This window comes from Xiphias gladius, chromosome 24, assembly GCF_016859285.1.
Source record: "Xiphias gladius isolate SHS-SW01 ecotype Sanya breed wild chromosome 24, ASM1685928v1, whole genome shotgun sequence".
In the NCBI taxonomy this organism is placed as follows: Eukaryota; Metazoa; Chordata; class Actinopteri; order Istiophoriformes; family Xiphiidae; genus Xiphias; species Xiphias gladius.
The window spans coordinates 21,756,073-21,775,495 of NC_053423.1; the positions used below are offsets into that span (position 1 = coordinate 21,756,073).

General features: G+C 42.6%; 1 protein-coding gene across 1 annotated transcript in view; it reads right to left on the reverse strand.

Moving 5' to 3' along the window:
• Window positions 1-9,763: 9,763 nt before the first annotated feature.
• The window catches only part of erf (Ets2 repressor factor), a 35,909-nt gene continuing 26,249 nt past the window's right edge, over window positions 9,764-19,423 (reverse strand). Inside the window, exons 3-5 of the mRNA XM_040121386.1 lie at window positions 16,158-16,270; window positions 12,748-13,655; window positions 9,764-12,597 (exon numbers count right to left, since the gene is read on the reverse strand). Of these exons, the coding sequence (XP_039977320.1) occupies window positions 11,926-12,597; window positions 12,748-13,655; window positions 16,158-16,270 (1,693 nt within the window). The 3' untranslated portion in view covers window positions 9,764-11,925. The remainder of the gene's footprint in view (window positions 12,598-12,747; window positions 13,656-16,157; window positions 16,271-19,423) is intronic.

Here is a 19,423-nt window from a genome sequence, read left to right on the forward strand (position 1 = left end):
GACCAACAGCGGATAGAGATGGCGAGAAACCCCCCAGTGAAGGAGGAAAAAACTGAGGCCAACAGCGGTAAAGATTTCTCAGGTTGAAGGACAAGCTTCCTTTGCCGGGACAGAGTGAGGATATAATGGGATGTGATAATATGTTTCATCTGCTCGGACACGCCAAACTTTTTATTTTTTGCTCTTCGCTTTCTGCCACACGTTGCGTTGAGGGTCGACACTCGTCCATCTACACGCCAACGGGCTGCGCGATTTCAGCATCGATGCCGGCTCAACTGCTTTTGTCCTTTTACGATTCGAAGATACGACCCACTCGACTGTGAAGTTAGAGATAATTCGTTTTTCACGTATCCATTGGTAACCACTTTAAGAAAAAAAAGGCCCACTTCCTGTGCAGGAGTAAACCAGCTGAAACACAAGAGCAGCCTGATATTACCTTTCCACCGGAGCTCGACTTTTTTTTTTTTTTAACTTTAGTTTCTATGTTTCTCTTATATGAGCACATTCCATCCCTTGTTTTGCACGTCTGTCAACGGTCGTCCTCTTCCGACATGACTGAAGAACAGGCCTTTCCAACATGCTGTGAGAAGCCCCCCCCCGCCCCCCCGGGGGAACCCTTTGAAAGATGTAGAATCTATGTTTGTACTTGTTTGGAGAAAACGCTGAACTTCTCCACCTGCTGCACCTCATCAAATGGCTGCAGGGAAGCGACACCGTGTTCGTTACCGTTCTTGACCCGACCTGACACTTCCTCTTCAGCTTCGCTTTTCTATCACAATGTTTGAAGGCTGCCATTTAATTTTCGTTTAACTTTTTACTTCATTGCATTATTGTTTTTAAATAGTCTCATTGCCTTTTGACCTATTACACTTTTTATTATCTTTCATCTATTTTATTGGTTTTGATTATTTTCCTTTTATCCTTCGTGTTTTTCATCCGCACTGGTCTCAAACCGCTTCACTGTCTATATTAGTCCTGTCCTATTATCAGCTACTCAGTCACTTGTACGAAAGGCGCTACAGGAGTAGAGCTTGATTTAGGGACTGAGATAACAAACCTGTAAACCTCTGATCACCATTGTCTTCGGTTCTCAATGGTGGTTATTTGACGGCAAACAAACTACCTTCTAGCAGAGGATGTGAAGCAGCGACACCCGTGCACGGCCGAACACACACTTTGTTTACACACAGCTGAACTAAAAAAAAAAACCATTATTAGTATTTTTTTTTTTCTTGTCAGAGTGCTGCCGGGTGTGTGTGGAAAAATGGCGACGGTGGTGACACCTTTCCTCCCTCCTTCTGGACGGTGCTCTGGTTCTAACCACCTCTCCAGTCCCCGCAGCAGTTGCCGCTGATGCTCGGTAGATGGCGCTGTCTCATCTGCGTAAAAGGCACCAGCCCTAAAGCAAGATGTCAGGGGGTTTCTCATCTTAACTGATACAACAGATATTTGAGAGATTATTTTGGGAGCTTGAAAACACTGAACGAGTGCTGAATCCATTGTAACTTGATTTCTTGCATTTTCAGCCAGTTTGCACGTAGTAAGTGAGCGGATAGAGGACAATGGTTGTAAGTATTCACCATCTCCCAACAAAAACCTTATGATAAAGGTGTTATATTTTTTTTTACAAAAGAGGAAGGATATCACTAGAATTCCTCAAATCATAAGATGAATTCACTGAGAGTCAGGAAATCTGACATGACCATGTTCCTTCACCTTGTTATTTTATGTTTAGAGCTTGTTATTTTTTCCCTCGTCATTTATTTATTTTTTGGTATTTATTTATTGCCTCATTTGGGAGTTTGGGACTCCTGACCAGTCTGATCTTGGCCCTCTGTGATCTCGGCCAACTCTCTGAATAGTCCAAGACCCGCCCACGGAAATAAACCCATCTTCACTTGACCGTGACCCCTCCAGGTAATCCGCTGACCCCTCGGGTTGAAAAAACCGGTTGCACCGGAACACGACCGCGGCTCCGAGCCCCGGCTCGCATACGGTCTCCTCTCGTGACTCTGGAATCCTTATTACCGAGGACGCCGCTGAGTCCCGGGGACAATCTGCCGCCAGAAATACACTCACAGACCTGCGGCCGCTCAGGCACCCACCTGTCAGCATGTAATCCCCTACACAGCCTGACTGACTGACTGACTGACTGACTGACTGACTGACTGACTGACTGACTGACTGACTGCCTGCTCAGGCACCAAGTCTTCAGTGAGTTGACTGAGTTACGACTGTGTCATTAATCATTTCCTTACTGAGTTCATGACCTCCAATTCACTGCGTTTTAACAGCTGCAGATGTATTAGTGCAAACTCTCGTCATACAGAGAAAGCAATTGTAACAGTGTAGATCAAGGAGAGTTATACATTTATGTAGATATAAAGTTATTTAAAATCCTTTTTATAAATTTCAATATGGCTACCAATGAGGGGAACGTACATATCCTGTATAGCCTCATACATTTAGCAACATTTTGCCATGAAATTCAAAGAAGTGGTACAAAAACGAATATAGTTTTTGAACTAAACAATTAAACATGTCACTTATTCCATCCACTTTAGTCTCAACACGTATCTAAAGTTCCAAATTATTTCAAAATGATCTGTATTATTCTACATATTTTTATTTTTACAGATTATTGTAAAAATTCCAGTAGATTCTCTCAAAAAAAAGATTTGAATCTACATCCATTCAACATCTGATAAAATGTATTTTAATTTTACTTCAAATAATTTTCTATTTGGAATCAGATTATAGATTTTTTTTCATAATATCTCAGTGATCATCAGTTAAATTACATCCGTAATGCCACCCCTTCCTACTCGCACTGTATACACAAGCACATAAGGCCGGTTTCTCAGGTTTTAAGTATACAACTCATATAATTAGAAATAATTTATTAATCACGTGTCTCACCAGGTTTTAAATGTCGGAGGTCCAGAGCTTTCACTGTGACCCGGTGGTGAAAGTGAAGGCGGAGTCCCAGCGGGAGCCCTGCAACAATGCATGATAATTAGCCCTCTGTTGTGATCTGGTTTCTGTCTCCGGCTCTCCGGACCGTGACCTCTGACCTCGTCCCTCAGCCAGACAACAATCCCTCTCCGCTGGAAGCCACACAGCCCGTCAGTCAGGCTCCCTTTAATGCGGCCCGTCCCCCGTTGAGATCAGCGGCCGATGAATGCTTCAAAGCAGGGAGCAGGGGAGAGGAGAGGCCGCGGAGAGGCGGATGAGTGCTGGGGGGGGGGAGACTGAAGCAAATGATGAAATGATTAACAGGAATTTTAGAAAAGAGAAAACAGAGACAGTGTGAAAGTAAGGGAAGTGGGGAAAGTTAGACGTGTAGGTGGGTTCTGCCGCCGGTCACGGGTCCGACAGCTTGGTGCAGTGTAGGTAAAGACGGGCCAAGGATAACATTGTTTTGTGATTGCTTTGACATGAGTTAAAGGGAGAGTTTGACGTAGTCGCCCCCGAGGCCCCCGGTTTACTTTATATCATTTGGGTCGACATAGTTTGATAAAGCGGGACATGAAAATTTAAAATTTGCGCCACTTCAGTACACCAGATATGACGGGTCCTTCATCCTCTGTGTCAAAATCTAGTTTTAAGACCTGAATGCTTTTAGTTTATATTGTGGTCATTTGTTGTGAAGTATTTTTTTCTGTGTGTGTCGAGAAACCGACAAACCTTGGGTCAGGTAGTAGCGTCCCATAAGGCTGCAACCGACAGTTCTTTTCAGTATCAGTGCATCTGTTTGCTCTGTAAAATGTCAGACAATAGGAAGAAAAATACCCGTCATTATCCTTTGGAGTTAACATGAAACTGCTTTCGCCGCCTGACCAACAGTCAAAGTTTTCTCCCATAGAAAACTAGCAAACGTTCACGTATGAGAAGCTGGAACCGGTTAATTTTTGGCGCTCAAAAAAAACCAAAACAAAAAAACCAAAAAACGACTTCAACGATTCACCGGCCAACTTTCTGTCGATCGATTAATCAACCAACCGTGTCTGCTCTGGAGCGCTGGCCGGTCTCTGGGGGCCTGGGGGACATAATGAAACTGACTAACATGTATGGTGGGGTTCAACAGGGCCCAACAACAACAACAACAACAACCCCCATAGGAGGTAAATCTGGCCCCGCTCATACTAACCCTGAACTGGGGATATACTGGTTTCCAGTACTACGCACTTTACTTCTGGAATGAGCTGCGACACAGCTTGAAGGCAGAGACACTCACTTAATGCTACCGTTGTGATCTGCTCTCGGGTGTGTCGTGCAAAAGGGGGTCTCGATCCCGGTGAGATTTCCCGGCTAAATAAAGCTCGACTCCGCGGCTGCAACATTAATGCCGTTTAGTCCAACAAATCGACCTCAGAAAAGAGCCTGAAAGTCCGCCTGCGTTATCAGTGCAAAAACCAACCAGTGACAATTCACCTTTTTAATGGGGTCTTATGAGGAAACTATTTCTCTGCAGCTGCTGAGTACTAAGTGGGTCAAAATTCGGAGGTACTTGTACTTTCCTCGAGTGTTTCCATTTAATGCTACTTTATACCTCTACCTCGCTACATTTCAGAGACAAATGTGGTACTTTTTACTCTGATACATTTATTTGGCTGAAAGATTTTTCATGAAAAAAAACCAAAAACCATGTGATCTGCTTGTAAACTATAAGACGTTGTCCAGGGCACAAAATCCCCTTCTTATCGAGTCTGTGACTGAGCCCTGAGAGTCTTATTCTCTTTGCTGAAAGCGAACCTGCTGTGTTTTCAGTTCAGTGTCAAGTGTTTTCCAAAAGTTTTGTTTTCCAAAAGCCTTCTTGTGCCCCAGACTCCGTCTCCTTTCAGACGGAAAACTGGTTTGAAGACAGTCATCTTCCTGCGCTGGGAGATTTCTCACTTGTTTTTTTGTTTTTAAGTCAAGTTTTTAGATCGTAACTATATTCTGAATATGCTCATGAGAAAAAGTTTTTTCAGATTAAACTGCCCAACAGTAGTAGTTAAAAGTTATATCATATCCAAAGCAGCCCTTCTTCTGTACAATGAGTTCCTCTACTTTTGATAAATAACGTACAATTTGCTGACCTCATTTTTGAATAATTTGAATGCGGCACTTTGACCTGCGTTGGAGCGTTTTTCGCACTGTGGTCATGCTACTTTTGCTTCAGTAAAGTATCCGAGTACGTCTTTCGCCACTGCTTTTACGTTTCGGTTTTTCACACTGATGAGACAAACGAGATATACTGTGTTAATTAGTGAGTTTTACAGGTGTCGGTACGCAGTTTTAGTTTGTTACCTTTCAACACATCCTACAGTATAATATTGTTGGAAAAATATGTGAAATTACAGCCCCCCCCCCCATTAAATGAAATATAAGCTCATTTGACCTCCCAAGCTGTGGTATGCAGATGCAAAAAATAAAAGCTGATTTTATAGTAATTAGACAGCACACGTGCACATTGAAAGAATTAAAAAATGATTAAGAAACTTTTTACCTTCATTTCCATAATGATGACTTTTCCCTCTGTTCGAGTTTCCAGACGGGGAACTTGGGGGGGGGGCTGAAGCTGAGGGAGTAGTACTGAAAGCTGACAACAGGGGGAACCAGAGTCCCAGGGAAAAGATTTTAATGGCTGTAAAGTGATCATTAAAGGGAGGATCAGCTCCACAGGCTGTGTGTTTGTTATAATGAGCTTCAGATTTAAACATTAAGGGGCCTTGTTCAAGCTCTTTAGATAGAAATGTTCCAAAATCTGTCCATGGAACTTCGAGATTTGGGCAAAAAGCTCAGAAAAGTAGTCAATTGTTGGGATGTGAGAGCTTGTGTGAAAAGAACTTAAAAAAAAAAAGAAATCTATAGTGTTTGAGTGGAGAAAGCTAGTGTCTAAACGCTGCTTCCCTACAACAAACTGGGAACTCGTGATGTTTTGGCCTGAGTCGGCAGCTATTTGCTAATCGATTAATCATCCAGGTCATTTCTGAGCAAGAGTTCACTGGGCCCGGCCTCTCAAATGTCAGTATTTGCTGGTTTTCATAGCCTTCTGTGATAGCAAATTGAATTTATTTGGGTTTTGTGCTGCTGAATGGACAGAAACAAGCAATTTAAAGATGAAACCCTGGTCTCTGAGAAATTCTGATGGCAGTTTATTACTATTTTCTGACTTTTTAGCCGCTCAATTGGTCAAGTTATCTGGAAAATATTTGGCCCATTATTTGATCATGAAAATACTCGCAACCCTGGTTCTTCAGTGGTCATCAGCACTTTTGGTCGAAAAATCTAGTTCCAAACCTTATAGACAGAACAGCACAGCCGAATACTGACCCTCCGATCAAACCCGAACCAGGACCTCTGAGCAAGGAGCACCTAAAATTTACGAGGAGGCACCAACATGATTCAAATCATGAGACGAAGTAGAAGATAAACCCAAGAGGTTTGCCAGTGTGGTGAGTAATTAAAACCTCCAATGTCTAAAGAACCCGGAATAAAAAAACAAAACCACCCTCAACAAATCGTGGTGGGTGGATCGCTCTGGTGTCATCTGGGACACAATTAGATTCATAATTATTTTTTAAGTTTGCAGGGATTTCGTCGGGGCTCTCGTGACTAATGCTGGTGACCTAAGAAGTGAAGCATACTGCATTTATTCCGCCGCCGCAGTCGAGGACGCTGGGTAAATGCTCAAAATAGGGTTAAGTCTAAAAATTACAGATTGAAATGAGTAAAGGGGTGATTTTAGATTAGTTTGTTTGTTAGTTTGTATCAGAAAACATCTCTCTCGTCTGAATGTACACACAGGAAGAGGCGGAAATAACTAAACCTTGACAGATCTCTACGTTTAAGACCAAAAATCTCTTCCAAACACGTCTCTGCACCTGAACAGAAAGTAACAGGTTCTGCCTCACGGTTGAAGCTGGACACCGAATCTCTCCTTCCTGCAGAGTCCGTTTCATTGTCATAACCAAAACCCTCCCATCAAGATCTTTTTGTTACAGCTGTCTCCCAGACGGGGACAAAAAAAAAAAAAAAAAAAAATCTATCACAGGCCTATTGTGAGCAGAAGTGAGAATGCTTATCCCCAGATGGCTTTTCTTTAAAAAAAAAAAAAAAAAGGTGCCAGGACTTTGACGAGCGCTAAGTGCTTGACTTGCCTGCGAACCGAAGCTGCGGATCGTTCAGTACAGAATTACCAGCATTAAAGAGCAGAGATCTGACTCGATTGCACACTTTGGCCGATGTCTGAGCGTGTAAATTTTTTTTTTTTTTTCTCCTCTCTCCCCCAGATCAATTGATGACTAAAACCAGATTTTTAGTCCCCTGGGTGGTTGATTAGTGGCTTCAACTAACACTTATTTTCATTATCAATTCATCTGCTGAATATTGCCCAGCTTCATTGTTTGAGTCGAGAAAATGTCAAAAGAAAAAAAAGATCAAAAATGCAAATAAATGAAAGAAAATCACAGACACTGACACAAATTTCTTTTTAAACCTTTTTTTTTTAATGAACCCTGATTATTGTTTAATTACAAATGAAGATGAACAGATAGAAGAGAAAAAAGAAGACCAGGTGGTTCCTCCACAATACAAACAAATGGCCCTGTCTCTCCTCCGGAGTGACAGCTCACCGCCGAGGTGGACATGAGAGGAGAGACAGAGGCGACCGGAGAGAGGACAGGGGATGCATTTCAAATAATACAATGGTTAAACAGTACAATGCTCTTTTTTCTTACAGAATCCTCCAAAATGGAAAAAAATATATATACACAACATCAAAAAATGAAAACAATTGTTTCTTTCCCCCGCTGTATATCATGTGGGGATTATGTGACCCTCCTCTTTTCCATGGTAACATGGTTATAAAATCAGCGTGAGTGGGGAAAAAAAAAAAAAAAAAAAAGACTGCACTGAAGTTGAATAGTTATAGTTCATGGAGAAGAGTGCAAACTGGAACAAAAACTCACAGAAAACCAGGAATTCATGGAGAAGAGGCCGGGCCCTGGCAAGAGGGTACAAAAGAATCAAAAATAGTCATGTTAATAATATAATAATTACAAGAGTAACAGTAATACGTCTGAAAACATACAGAAGAAAATGAGAGGAACAGCATCGATGAGATCGAGGGGTGCAAAGATCAACCCGGTGGGGAAACAGTTGTTCTCTGCTGCGTTTTGTTTCTGAAGCCACGACAGGTAAGGCAGCACAGGTGTAACAGTTCCGGTACAGCTCTGTGTTTCTATTTTTCTCCATCAGACACTTGTCAACTGCACCATCTGTCCTTAAAAGTTTCCTACAAGTATTTTGCTGGCGCTTTTAGCAACCTCCACCGAGGATAAGTGGGAGGTTTGACCCCGTTTTTTTTTTTTTTTTTTTTTAAATGAGGAATGCTGATAATGTTAGCAAGCATGTACAAGGACAGACGTACAAGTTTCTTTGTGCCTAGGGAAGAAAAATAATTTCAAAATGACAATGTGAGCTTTGAAGACACAGACATGAGACTGGAGCTGGTTGGACAATCTGGACAAGAAAACTGGGACGATATAACCCAGGGCCGAGACTCTTAAGACTGTAGGCTGTGTTGAATAGCTTTGCTTGTGGGTGGGTGTGTGTGTGTGTGTGTGTGTGTGTGTGTGTAGATGGCATAACCATAGAAACCACACATTCACATGCACAACTGCACGCACACACACCGAGCAGAGCGGGCGAGTCAGATTATGGGAAGTCCCTCTCTCTCCATTCCACTCTGAGGTTTTGTGATGCCATTTCCTCTGTTTGCGTGTGTGTAAATGTGTGTACGAGTGTGTGTAGTTTGTATGGTTATGCTGTCTACTCTAGAGAGACTGTGGGGGCGACTGATGTCACATCTGATGTCATGTTTCCCTTTATTTTAGCCACAGTAAAGCCTGTCCCTAACCAGGATGGTACGTATGTGTGTGTCTGTGGGTGTGTGTGTGTAGGGGCAGGATTCAGACCAGCCCGTACACACTCGGCTGACACACAAAGCTGCTCGAGTCCGTAGTCCACGCTCGAACCGAAGTCCGCTCACATCAGCTGCCCCGCGCCTCCGCGGTTTTTCGAGCAGATCTGGGTCAAACAGTGGCCGCAAATCTTCTAGGAGTTTCCATTTGAGGCGGGTGGGGTTTTACCAGGCGGGACAAAAGCGAGGACGGTGAAAACGTTTAGAATTTACCTTTCTGAGTCTGTCCTGGTGTCAAAACAAACGCGCCCACCGACATGGTAAATATGATTCGACACAGGTCTGGTTAGATGTTCCTGTTCGCTCATTTCTCCTCGTCCCGTCACACCCTCTGCCTCCTGAATACACAATAACTGTTTGTTTGTTTTTTTTGTTTTTTGTTTTTTTTTGTAATTTTTACGATATAAATATAAAACTCTGATACCGGTGGCCTTTGTCACTGCAGCTCAACGGTCAAGAGAAGGCAAGGGTGAGAAGGCAAAGGCTGAAATATACTGGTAATAATATGCCCATTAGAATATATACATATCTTTACCATTAAAAATAGTAGGATTTTCCTGATTTGTATCAAATGACCGTATTGAAATATAATATTTGAATTCAATATATATTTGAATAAAATATATGTGTGTAGATTTACTTATTCTGTATCTCTCTTTTACAAAAACAGAAGGCATGGTGGTACTATGTGTGTGACATTATATTTTGCTGGGGGTACTTGATAAAACTCATGTTGGCTTAAAAAAGGCACAATCTTATCTGGAATTGAATGTTCATTTAAATGGGCGCAATGTCTTTTTTTTTTTTTTTTTTTTTTTTTAAACTATATGAATAAAACGTCATAAAAATAAGTTGTTTCTCAATATCTCAGTGAAGGTTTGCCTGAGTTAACCTTGATGCTTGACATTCATTACATGGTTCCCATTCTCCCCTCCACAAATCAGTTTGCTTCAATCTTCGCTTCCCAAAACAGCACCTCGACAGATTCGGCTGTTATCTCCAAACTACAGAAAGTACTCAGATCACTGCAAATGCCCTAAAATACTGTCCATGTCTTTAGGAGGCACAGGCGTCCTTTGACAGAAAGAATACAGTCTTTTAAAAAATAAACGGGGGGAATGCAGAAAAGAGCTGCTGATCTGTATGTTTGAGGGAGGAAACACTACGAGTGGCCTCCAGCCCCTCAAAGACTGTGCGAAGTCACGCAGGGACAGGAAAAGCTGACACACCGTCTGTCTCCTCAAGGCCTGATGTTTTTTTTGTTTTTTAAAAAACAAAACAAAAACCACCAGCTTTGGATCCACGCACACATTCAGAAAGTGTGTCTGTAATTATAGCCTTTGCCCGGAGCTGCTTCCTCATTTCCTCAACAAGTGAAGAGAAAAGGCGACTTTCCAACGATGCCCAGGTGGTTTTTCTGTACAGTGGGAACCGCGCCCGCTCGCTGGCTAATGAACGTCTTTCGATGCCGTCCGTACGTGGGACAGGTCAGAGGTTGAGATGTCAACGTCAGTTCATCAAAATCTACCTCTCCTCCTCAGGGTTAGTTTGTCCGCCCTCAAGATGTACAGATCCATCCTCATCTCATGTCTTTATACGCTGTAGTGAATGAGCTGAGGATGAAGAGACCGCTCGGTCTGGCCCCGATGCAGGCTGAGTGCCCGAGTTGTTTCCTGGAGAAAAGACTGTGATTGGTGGAGTTCATTCTAATCACCTCTTGAAAGGAAAAAAAAACCCCACTTCAGTCTGTAAGATCCATCGGCGCGAGGTCTCAGTTTCTTTTTTTTTTTTTTTTTAATTTTTTTTTGGCTCACTGCCCTCCATCTTGTAAACGACTGCATGGTGATTGGTGCAGACACAGAGGCACTTCTGTAATCTCTAACAGGGCTGTCGAAAGTGTTTTTTAGTAACATCAGGATCTGTCCGTTACGGTGAATACAAAGGAGGAGAAAGAGGAGCGGAACGTCATGAAAAGGGTTCCCCACCTTCAAGTGAGCCAGAGGTGAGTGAGAAATTCATTCTATCTACTGCTGCTGTACAATTCGGGCTGCCTAGGTACTCTTTAAAAGAGAAGGATGTGATTCCTTTCACTATACCAGACAAACAAATAGACCCATTAAATCCCATTAGAGGCGTAACCTGGGCATAGGTGTGATGTGCAATGATCCCTGGCAGACTTACTGGCGTAACTGGCACTATGAGGACGAGGAGGCATCGAGGAGGCAGTGTGCAATTCCTAAGAGATATTAAGAGTAGGCTCCCTCTCGGTAGGGTTCTAATTTTAAAAACAGAACAGAAGTCAATATACAGACTACGTTTGGCTCTCTCTTAGTGTTGTAAGTCAGAGCAGAAACACTGCTGTGTGTGTGTTATTTAAGGTACCAGGGGCACACAAAGGTGTCTTGCCTTGCAGTACATTAGAGGCTACACAGGCACATCTATATTTTAAGGTTTTACATGGATCATAACGCCTGGCAGCCACTGACAGTGCTGACCGTTGGCGGTCAAGGCATCAAAGTTACCGATACTGCAAAGGCAGTGAGAAAACCCGAAAGGTAAATAGGTTATGACACATTCATCCCGTTCTTTTACTTTCTCGTGAACATGTAGATGGAACCTATGTAGGAAAATATTTTGTCTCTGTTAAGTAATTTAAGGAGCCCGCGGGGCTGTGAGGTCAGTAAAAAGTGCCCAACAACTCCTTTAATTATTGCACAAAAAACAATTTCCTACATAGGATAGATGTACATATTCGGTTATACACTGACGAACATGAAAGTGTGTTTATGTAATAGCCTTTCAGTTTCCGTCTCCCTTTTTCTGTACGGTCACTACTGCAGACGAGAACCCACAAGGCATTATGGTCTACATAAAACTATTGAACTTGTTAACAAGACTCCCAGAGGTGGGTGTTTTGTATCTAAGCAGGATCCCCTGTGTGTGTGCACGCATGATGCTCAGCAGCCAGTGTTTTCCAGAGACAGCTGCGCTGTAGCCCTCTGCAGCTCCGAGCTCGCTCTACGCTGGGTGGGAGCCGGTGGCAGCATCAACCCCAAAATAACACCACCACCTCCTCCTCCTGCTCCTCCCCTTCCTCCCCCATTTTCCACCTCCCCTCCTCTCCTCCCTGCCTCCTCTGTCTTCCCCTCCACCTCCTCCTCTCCCTCAGCCCTCACTTTCTTGTCCTCCGCTTCGTCCCTCTCTCCATCCGCCTCCATTTTCTGGTCTTCGCTCCAGCGGCGTTTGAAGCGGAGTTTGAGTGGGATGCAGCGCGTGCCTCCGGGGCTGATGGGAGCTGCCTGACCCGGCTCGCTCTTCAGGCTGATCAGAGGGAAGGCCAGGCCGGTGCTGCCAATGGGAGGAGTGGCAGGAGTCTTGAAGACCTCCTCATCATCGTCAGGATCATCATCGTGGTTACTGTGTGGAGGAAGAGGAGCAGAGGGACTGCTGCCATTCCCGTTAGCCTGGTAATGGTTATTGAGCTGATGATGATGATGATGATAACGACGAGCTGTCGGGGTGAAGATGTCACCTTCGTCATCCTCGTTGTTATGATTCAGATCATCTTCCTCACTGATGTCAGTCACCTCCACCTCCTCCTCTGACTCAATGTCTGATATGGGCTCCACCTGGAGAGGAAGAATATTTTATAACGTGACATTTTATTTATGACTCTGGCCTGATGTTACTCATGCTCACAGTGTTTGAGAGGCATCCCCCCAAACCACAAACTGTACATAAGAGGGAACATCACATCCCGTGTGTGTCAGCAGTCTCACCTTGATCTTTGGAGGCCCCGCAGCCAGGACAGAGTTGGTTATTTGTCCTGACCCTGTGAATGAAGAGGACTGGCTGGAGGAAGAGGAGGAAGCAGAAGCAGCCAATGAGCTTCCTGATTCCCTCTGTTTGCGCCCAAGTGGAGGAGGCTGCAGCTTGAACTTGAACGGAGATGGGTGCTGTTGTCCCTCCTCTCCGCCTCCCTGATGCTGGCTGAGCGAATGAGAGAGTGGAAGGGGCGGGCCGTGGAGGTGATGGGTGGCCGGTTTCTCCAGGGTGGGGCGGTGGGGCTGAGGGATGACGATGTTGGGGTAGTGGAGGAAAGCTCGGGGGCTGAGGTGGTAGTTGTAGACAGACTGGGTGTGGGCCTGCAGGTAGTGCTTCATATCTTCTGGGTTGAAAGAAAAGTGGGAGCCCATCATTGGAGAGGACAGGGAGGGGGATGGGGTGTAGGGCAAGTGGGGGGTGGGGGTCATGGACAGGGCTGGGGACAGAGTTGGGGCCAGAAGACCCCCGGGGCCAGGCAGGGGGGAGACAGGGAATGGAGACAGAGGCTCAGGGTGGACCCTGGGGGCAGGTCTGGGGAGCCCTGCTGGGTTTGGGGCCCCGCCGTAGACCCTGAAGAGAGAATCATGAGACAGGCGGGGAGGAAGCAGACCCCTGAAAGCCCTCTCAGCCCCCACGCCTCGCTCATCGGCCCCCACGGCTTCCTCCAGCTCCGAATTGGTGGAGGTGCCGTCGCTGCAGTCGCTGACAGAGCCTCGAGCAATACGACGGGCCACGCTGCTGAACATGCCCGGACTCCGTAGCTCCTCACTGGACGAGAGGACCTCTGATGGCGTGGAGGGGGGGAAACGGAAGTGGGTGCCTCCGGTTGGGACTGGAGGTGCACTCTGAGGGACTCCTCGACCTGTGAAATCCAAAACATGGAGTTTAAATGGTCTGGTCAGAGAGCGAAACAACTATGATATGGAAATTAATAATCTGTAAAAGCACAGACTCATAATCTTAAAGCAACAGTTCACCTTAAAAAAAAAAAAAAAAAAAGCCTCTAGTGGCATCTATCCATGCAGATAGTTTTGGTTTATCTAATCAAGTTTATGCAATTTTTGTCTCCAATGCAGTACGACAGAGCTTCAACCGATTTGTGTTTGTGGTGCTCAGAGCATTCAAAAATGACATTTAAAAATGTTCAATAGCAACATCTCTTTACAGAGTCAGTGCCCCTGTTACTCTGGATTATCCACCAAAATGCTGTCAGCTCTTTTTACAGGGACTATTTATTCCGTCTGCTTATGCAGAATAACACGGACATTGTTTCTGGGAAGGCATCTTGCTGTTAATTTTTTAAAGTCCGTTTTCAATGCTGTGAGCACCAAAAAAGAAATTTCATTCACCTCAGTTGTATTATTCAGGCAGCAATCTTTGATATCTCAAAACCCGGGGTTGGGACGAACAAACAGAAATTAAAAAAAACAAAAAAAAAACAAACAAAAAAAAAACCTATCTGCATGAGTCCCAACTGGGCTATGCTAGTATGTGTGTTTTTTTATTTTATAAATTTGGATGAACCAGCCCTTAAACTGAAGAGAAAGGGAAAAGTAACTAATGAGAGTAGGTCACATGTCTCCCATAACTCCAACTATTTTACCCAGAGGGTCACAGGCACACATAAAGAAAACACTGAGTTACACACAAAGCCACAAATCCCCCCCCCCTCTCTCTCTCTTTTGCCAGGGAGACTGTGGCACTGCAATAAATTCTTGGCATCCATGCACGTGCCAGAATTAAATATTGGAAAAGTCGCTCTTACTGCCATCACAAACATGGGTTGGGTTCCTCTGATTTTTCCAGTGCCACCGTGTGTGTGTGTGTGTGTGTGTGCGTGCGTGCGTGCCTCTCTTTTCAAAAAGCACACATCTCACAACCATGTGTGTCAGAGACAACGAGAGGAGAAAAACTGTGTGTATGTGTGAGCGTCTGTGCTTGCACATCAATCCAGATTGACGTGGGCATGTGTGTCTGTGTGTGTGTGTAAAACCATCATATGAAACCATCATATCACAACATGTCAGTGTGTGGGCCACATCACACAGAGGCTATAATTAAAGTTTCGTGCTGCACTTATGTCACCCGTATCCAACGCTCCATATGGGCTCTGTTTACACTGGGTGGCCGGGACCAGAACGAGAGACGACTTCATAGGAGGGAGGAGAGGGATAAACGGGTACGTGGCACAGCGATGTCTTAGAACAAACGCACGCACACAAACACACAAACACTAACCATGCTGCTACATGCACACACACACCCCACCCACATTCTATTTGTATATTTGATTTGTACCTCTACTAGGATGGATTTTTTTAATTTATTTTTTATTTATTTTTTTTTATTTTTTTTTACATAAATTGGGATTCATTTACCAATATGATTCGATTACACTAAACACACTACTTTGACTCGGACCGGGGCTGGCCACGGAACTGCACCGCGTCTTTACCTGTAACATTTTTATCTTTGTCAAGTAAATCAGTACGTCAACCACCACAGTGACTGAAAACTTTCCCAGACAATAATATTTGAACATGTCAGCTATACTTCTTGGGTCTTCGTCTACTCCAAAATTGATCCCAGCGCAGGGTTCACCGAGTTAAATTTATGACTTTTAGACATGTTTAGTACCACATAGAACGGAATATAAAACCTGTTTCTGGGTTAAATAACCAAAGTATGAAAGATATAAATGAAAACCAGTTGGGATGCTTGCATGAATATACTGACACTTGTCAGTATTTCCCTGCAGGCTTGAACGATAATTCATAATAATATCTTTAAATATGGCCTGGATAAGAAACAGAAAAGGGATGGATGGATTAACCACAAAGAAAAAAAAAACAACAACAAAAAACTATTTAATTTACTAATTAACTTACATATTTAGCATAAGGTCAGAGGTCTGGGACAAGATACTGGGGATTTTCCAGCCAGTTTTTACTAAAATCAAATACAAAAACATTTTAAAACTAGCACTATTGCCTTTGGTAGACTAAAACAACATCTATTTTATTCGACTAAAATAACTAGGTACCAAGAGAGGTCATCAAGGCAGCAAAAGAAATAAACCTGTTAGACAAAAGCTTAAAACTCCTCTGATTTCCAAAACTGGTGCTAAAAGACCCTAAAATTAAGAACTGTTTTTGGAAATTTAAAAAACCCTGGTTAAGTGTTTGTTTTATAAACTCCCACAATTCCATGTAAATTTTAACAGAGTCCTTTTGAGGCACCTCAACTCTTTCAATGTCTACAGACTACCTGAGGATGTTTTAACTTGCGATGTTGCCGAGGCACTCAAAGGATTTACCAATTAATCGTGAAAGGGTGCACAAAACAAATGTGTTCGTCTACGTACCTGAGCCCATGTCGATGAAAGGGTAGTTGACAAGCACTAGTTTGTTAAAGTTGAACTTGTAGGTGAATCTCTTCCCTTTGGTCTTATGGAGGATCCTCTTGTTGTAGTAGTATCTAAAGAGAGCAGGATGGAGAGAGTTTTATCTTCCAGTAAGTTACCCTTTTTAAATCCTCATCACATCATTGGCAACATGTGGTAAACCTCTGATCGTGGCCATGTTTTGTTTTGGCTGAAAATTTAGAGTGTGAAACCATGGATAAATACACTTATGAACATTTTTTCCAGTTGATTTTTCCTACATGCCACAAAAATGACTCTCAGTCGCAAAGCCAGTCAGCGATTATTCCCAGTGCAACCAAAAACGATCAACAAATCACCGTAGTCCTTTACTCTTGCGTTGACCTGAGTAAACTGTGACATTTGGATCATATGTGGACATTTAGCAACAGCTTTTGAGGTCAGTGGCATCAACAGCCAATCAAATCTGCACTTTCTTGCAGCCCTGCCGATGTGAGGTTATTACTGTATGTCTGCAAATGTTCTGCAAAGCAGTGTAAAACAGATGAAGAGATAATCAGAGCTATTAGAAGGTTTTCATTTCTTGAAAAGGAACTTTTATTTCATGTACTACAGGAACAAACGTCTTTAACACATGGACAATGGCTGCAATCAACATTTAAGTGAGCTTTGAACTCACTAAGATTTTATTGTTTAATGTTAGTGAATTGTTTGTTTGCTTGTTAGACAACCTATATTAAAGCAGCAAAACAATGTAATACTGCAAAGACAAGAGTGAAACATCAGAAACAACAAATATGGCTGTTCAAAGCTCTACTTCTATGCATGGTAAGTTTGCTTTACTCAGCGTACAGGACACAATTAAACAAGCTGCTCACAATATGAACACATGGTTAGATTCAAACTTTCAGTGTGATTACTTAAGGAAGTGAGACAGTAGTTTTGACTTAGACTTACCCAGGCGGCTCCATTAGTAAGAATACATTAGTCATCGTCAATACACAGAGTCATGTAGAGGAAAGAATAGCGAGCTGTTGACAGCTCCTCTAAAAAGATGATAAAATGGCTCCCAGTGACTCACTGATAGCCTCAGGACCAAACCGCATTCATATTTCCTTACACAAAAACTTCTATATCAGTGTCTCTCATTCAATTGTGACCGGCCACTTTCATTCTGGGAAATGTAATACGTTATTCATCATTTCCAATAGAATCAAGCAGAGAGGAGCTCAGTTGCTAAATTTGTACACAAAAACACGGATGTTCTTGAATGAAAAGTTGCAGACGGGTCTCTTGTTGTCAATAAGTTTTAATCGAGCTGCTCTCCGGTAGAAGAAAAGGCTGAATATAAAAATCATAGCAGGTAAGCAGAGAGTGGTAAAGTTTGTGTAACTGTTACTTATCTATCCATCCATCTGTTTTTCTTTATATATCTATCCATCTAACAAGAGTAATAGTTTAATTTTGGCCACATACATAAGAGACTGTGGCCACATACCTGACAGATTACTAATGTGCAGGTGAAACTTCAGTAATAAAAAAGGTAAATAGAGACCAGAATTACATAACTCTGAGGTGATCAATGTTTATACGAACATAATAACCCAACATTAAACCCCACCCTTTTTTCTCCAAGTGGGATCAAACTAATTCTAGGAAGTACTTGCAAAATGCTATTTAACTTTACCATGTCAAAATCCTTCATGTTGAACCTTCCTTTGCCATTGCACATCTCCAAAATGATGGCTGACAATGTCTAACTGTGGCCCCAAGAGAAGAATTTTGCACACTACTACAGCCCTGAACCACGATGTAAATACAAGATGTAAATACATCAATACTCTTTTCCCTGAAATCAGTCAAAACTAGCAGCGACAGTTACAAAACACGACGATCATGGTGAAAATATTAGTCATAATGACGAAGCTGTATCGCTGCTCCAGCGTGAACAGAATATTAGTCACTGGGGTTCGGTGCAGAGGAGAACAAAGAAGAGCAGGGGTGTGTGAACCAGGATTTAATTCGGCCCCTAAATGACTCAATGAGTGAAGGACCTCTTCTGGCAGAGCCAACTACTACGCACACCCACGCCATCGCATGTAATTGACACACGGACACACGGGGACACAAACAAATACAAAGGGGCAGGCAGGTATACATCAGGCGCACAGGCCCAAACATACAATGCAGGCAGAACATATGCAAGTAATGACACAACTACTGAGAATACGCAAAACAAATCAGAGTGGTAATTTGAGATATTTGAGAGCAAATGATGTTCAAACAAACTATTATTCATTTCAACTCACAAATATGAAGCAAGTATAACAACATGTAGTGGTCGAAAAAATGCTGTAATCATTAAATGTAAGTAAACTCAACAAAAATATAATGGAAAACATTCAATTTTAAGTAAAGAGCCTGCATTTAAATCTACTTTTCAGTGTGTGAAATTATATAGGCATTAACCAGTATGAAGTATTTGAGTTTTTGAGGTGGTCTTATCTAATACATGCACTAATTTTTGACTAGTTAATACTCCACGAATGCATTTTTTTTTTAAACTTAGTGTATTACATCTGAAACCTTAATCTCAAGTAAGATAAGCCACCTGAGAACATTAGCTTTAAAAGAACTTTATTTCCCTCTTAAACATTTAGAGCTAGAATGATTAATTGATGGAACAATAACTATTTGATAACTGATTAATTTTTTGAAGTAATTTTTCAGGCAAAAAAATGCACAACACTCCCAGGTTCCAGTTTATGATTAGTGAGGATTTTATTCTTTTCTCTGCTAATATTTTTGTAAACTCAACAAAAAGCACAAAATCGGGTTTTGGACTATTGGTCAGACAAAACAAAATATCCGAAGATGTCACCTTGGGTTTCTGGAGTATTATGATGCATTTTCCACTGTTTCCTGACATTTTATAGACTAAACGATTAATCGAGAAAATAATTGGCAGAATAATTGATAATGAAAATCACTGTTAAATGCACCCCTATATCAGAGTGTGTTATTAAGTTACTAACCTGTAAGAAGTACTTGAATTAATTGGGTAGTTTTGAACTAATACATGTACTAGTTAAAAATCTGCTTTTTAAGACACACACACACACACACACACACACACACACACACACACACACACACACACACACACACACACACACACACACACACACACACACACACACACACGGAGGTAAATGGCAGTATTTGAGAGTGGGTGGTAATATCAGGCC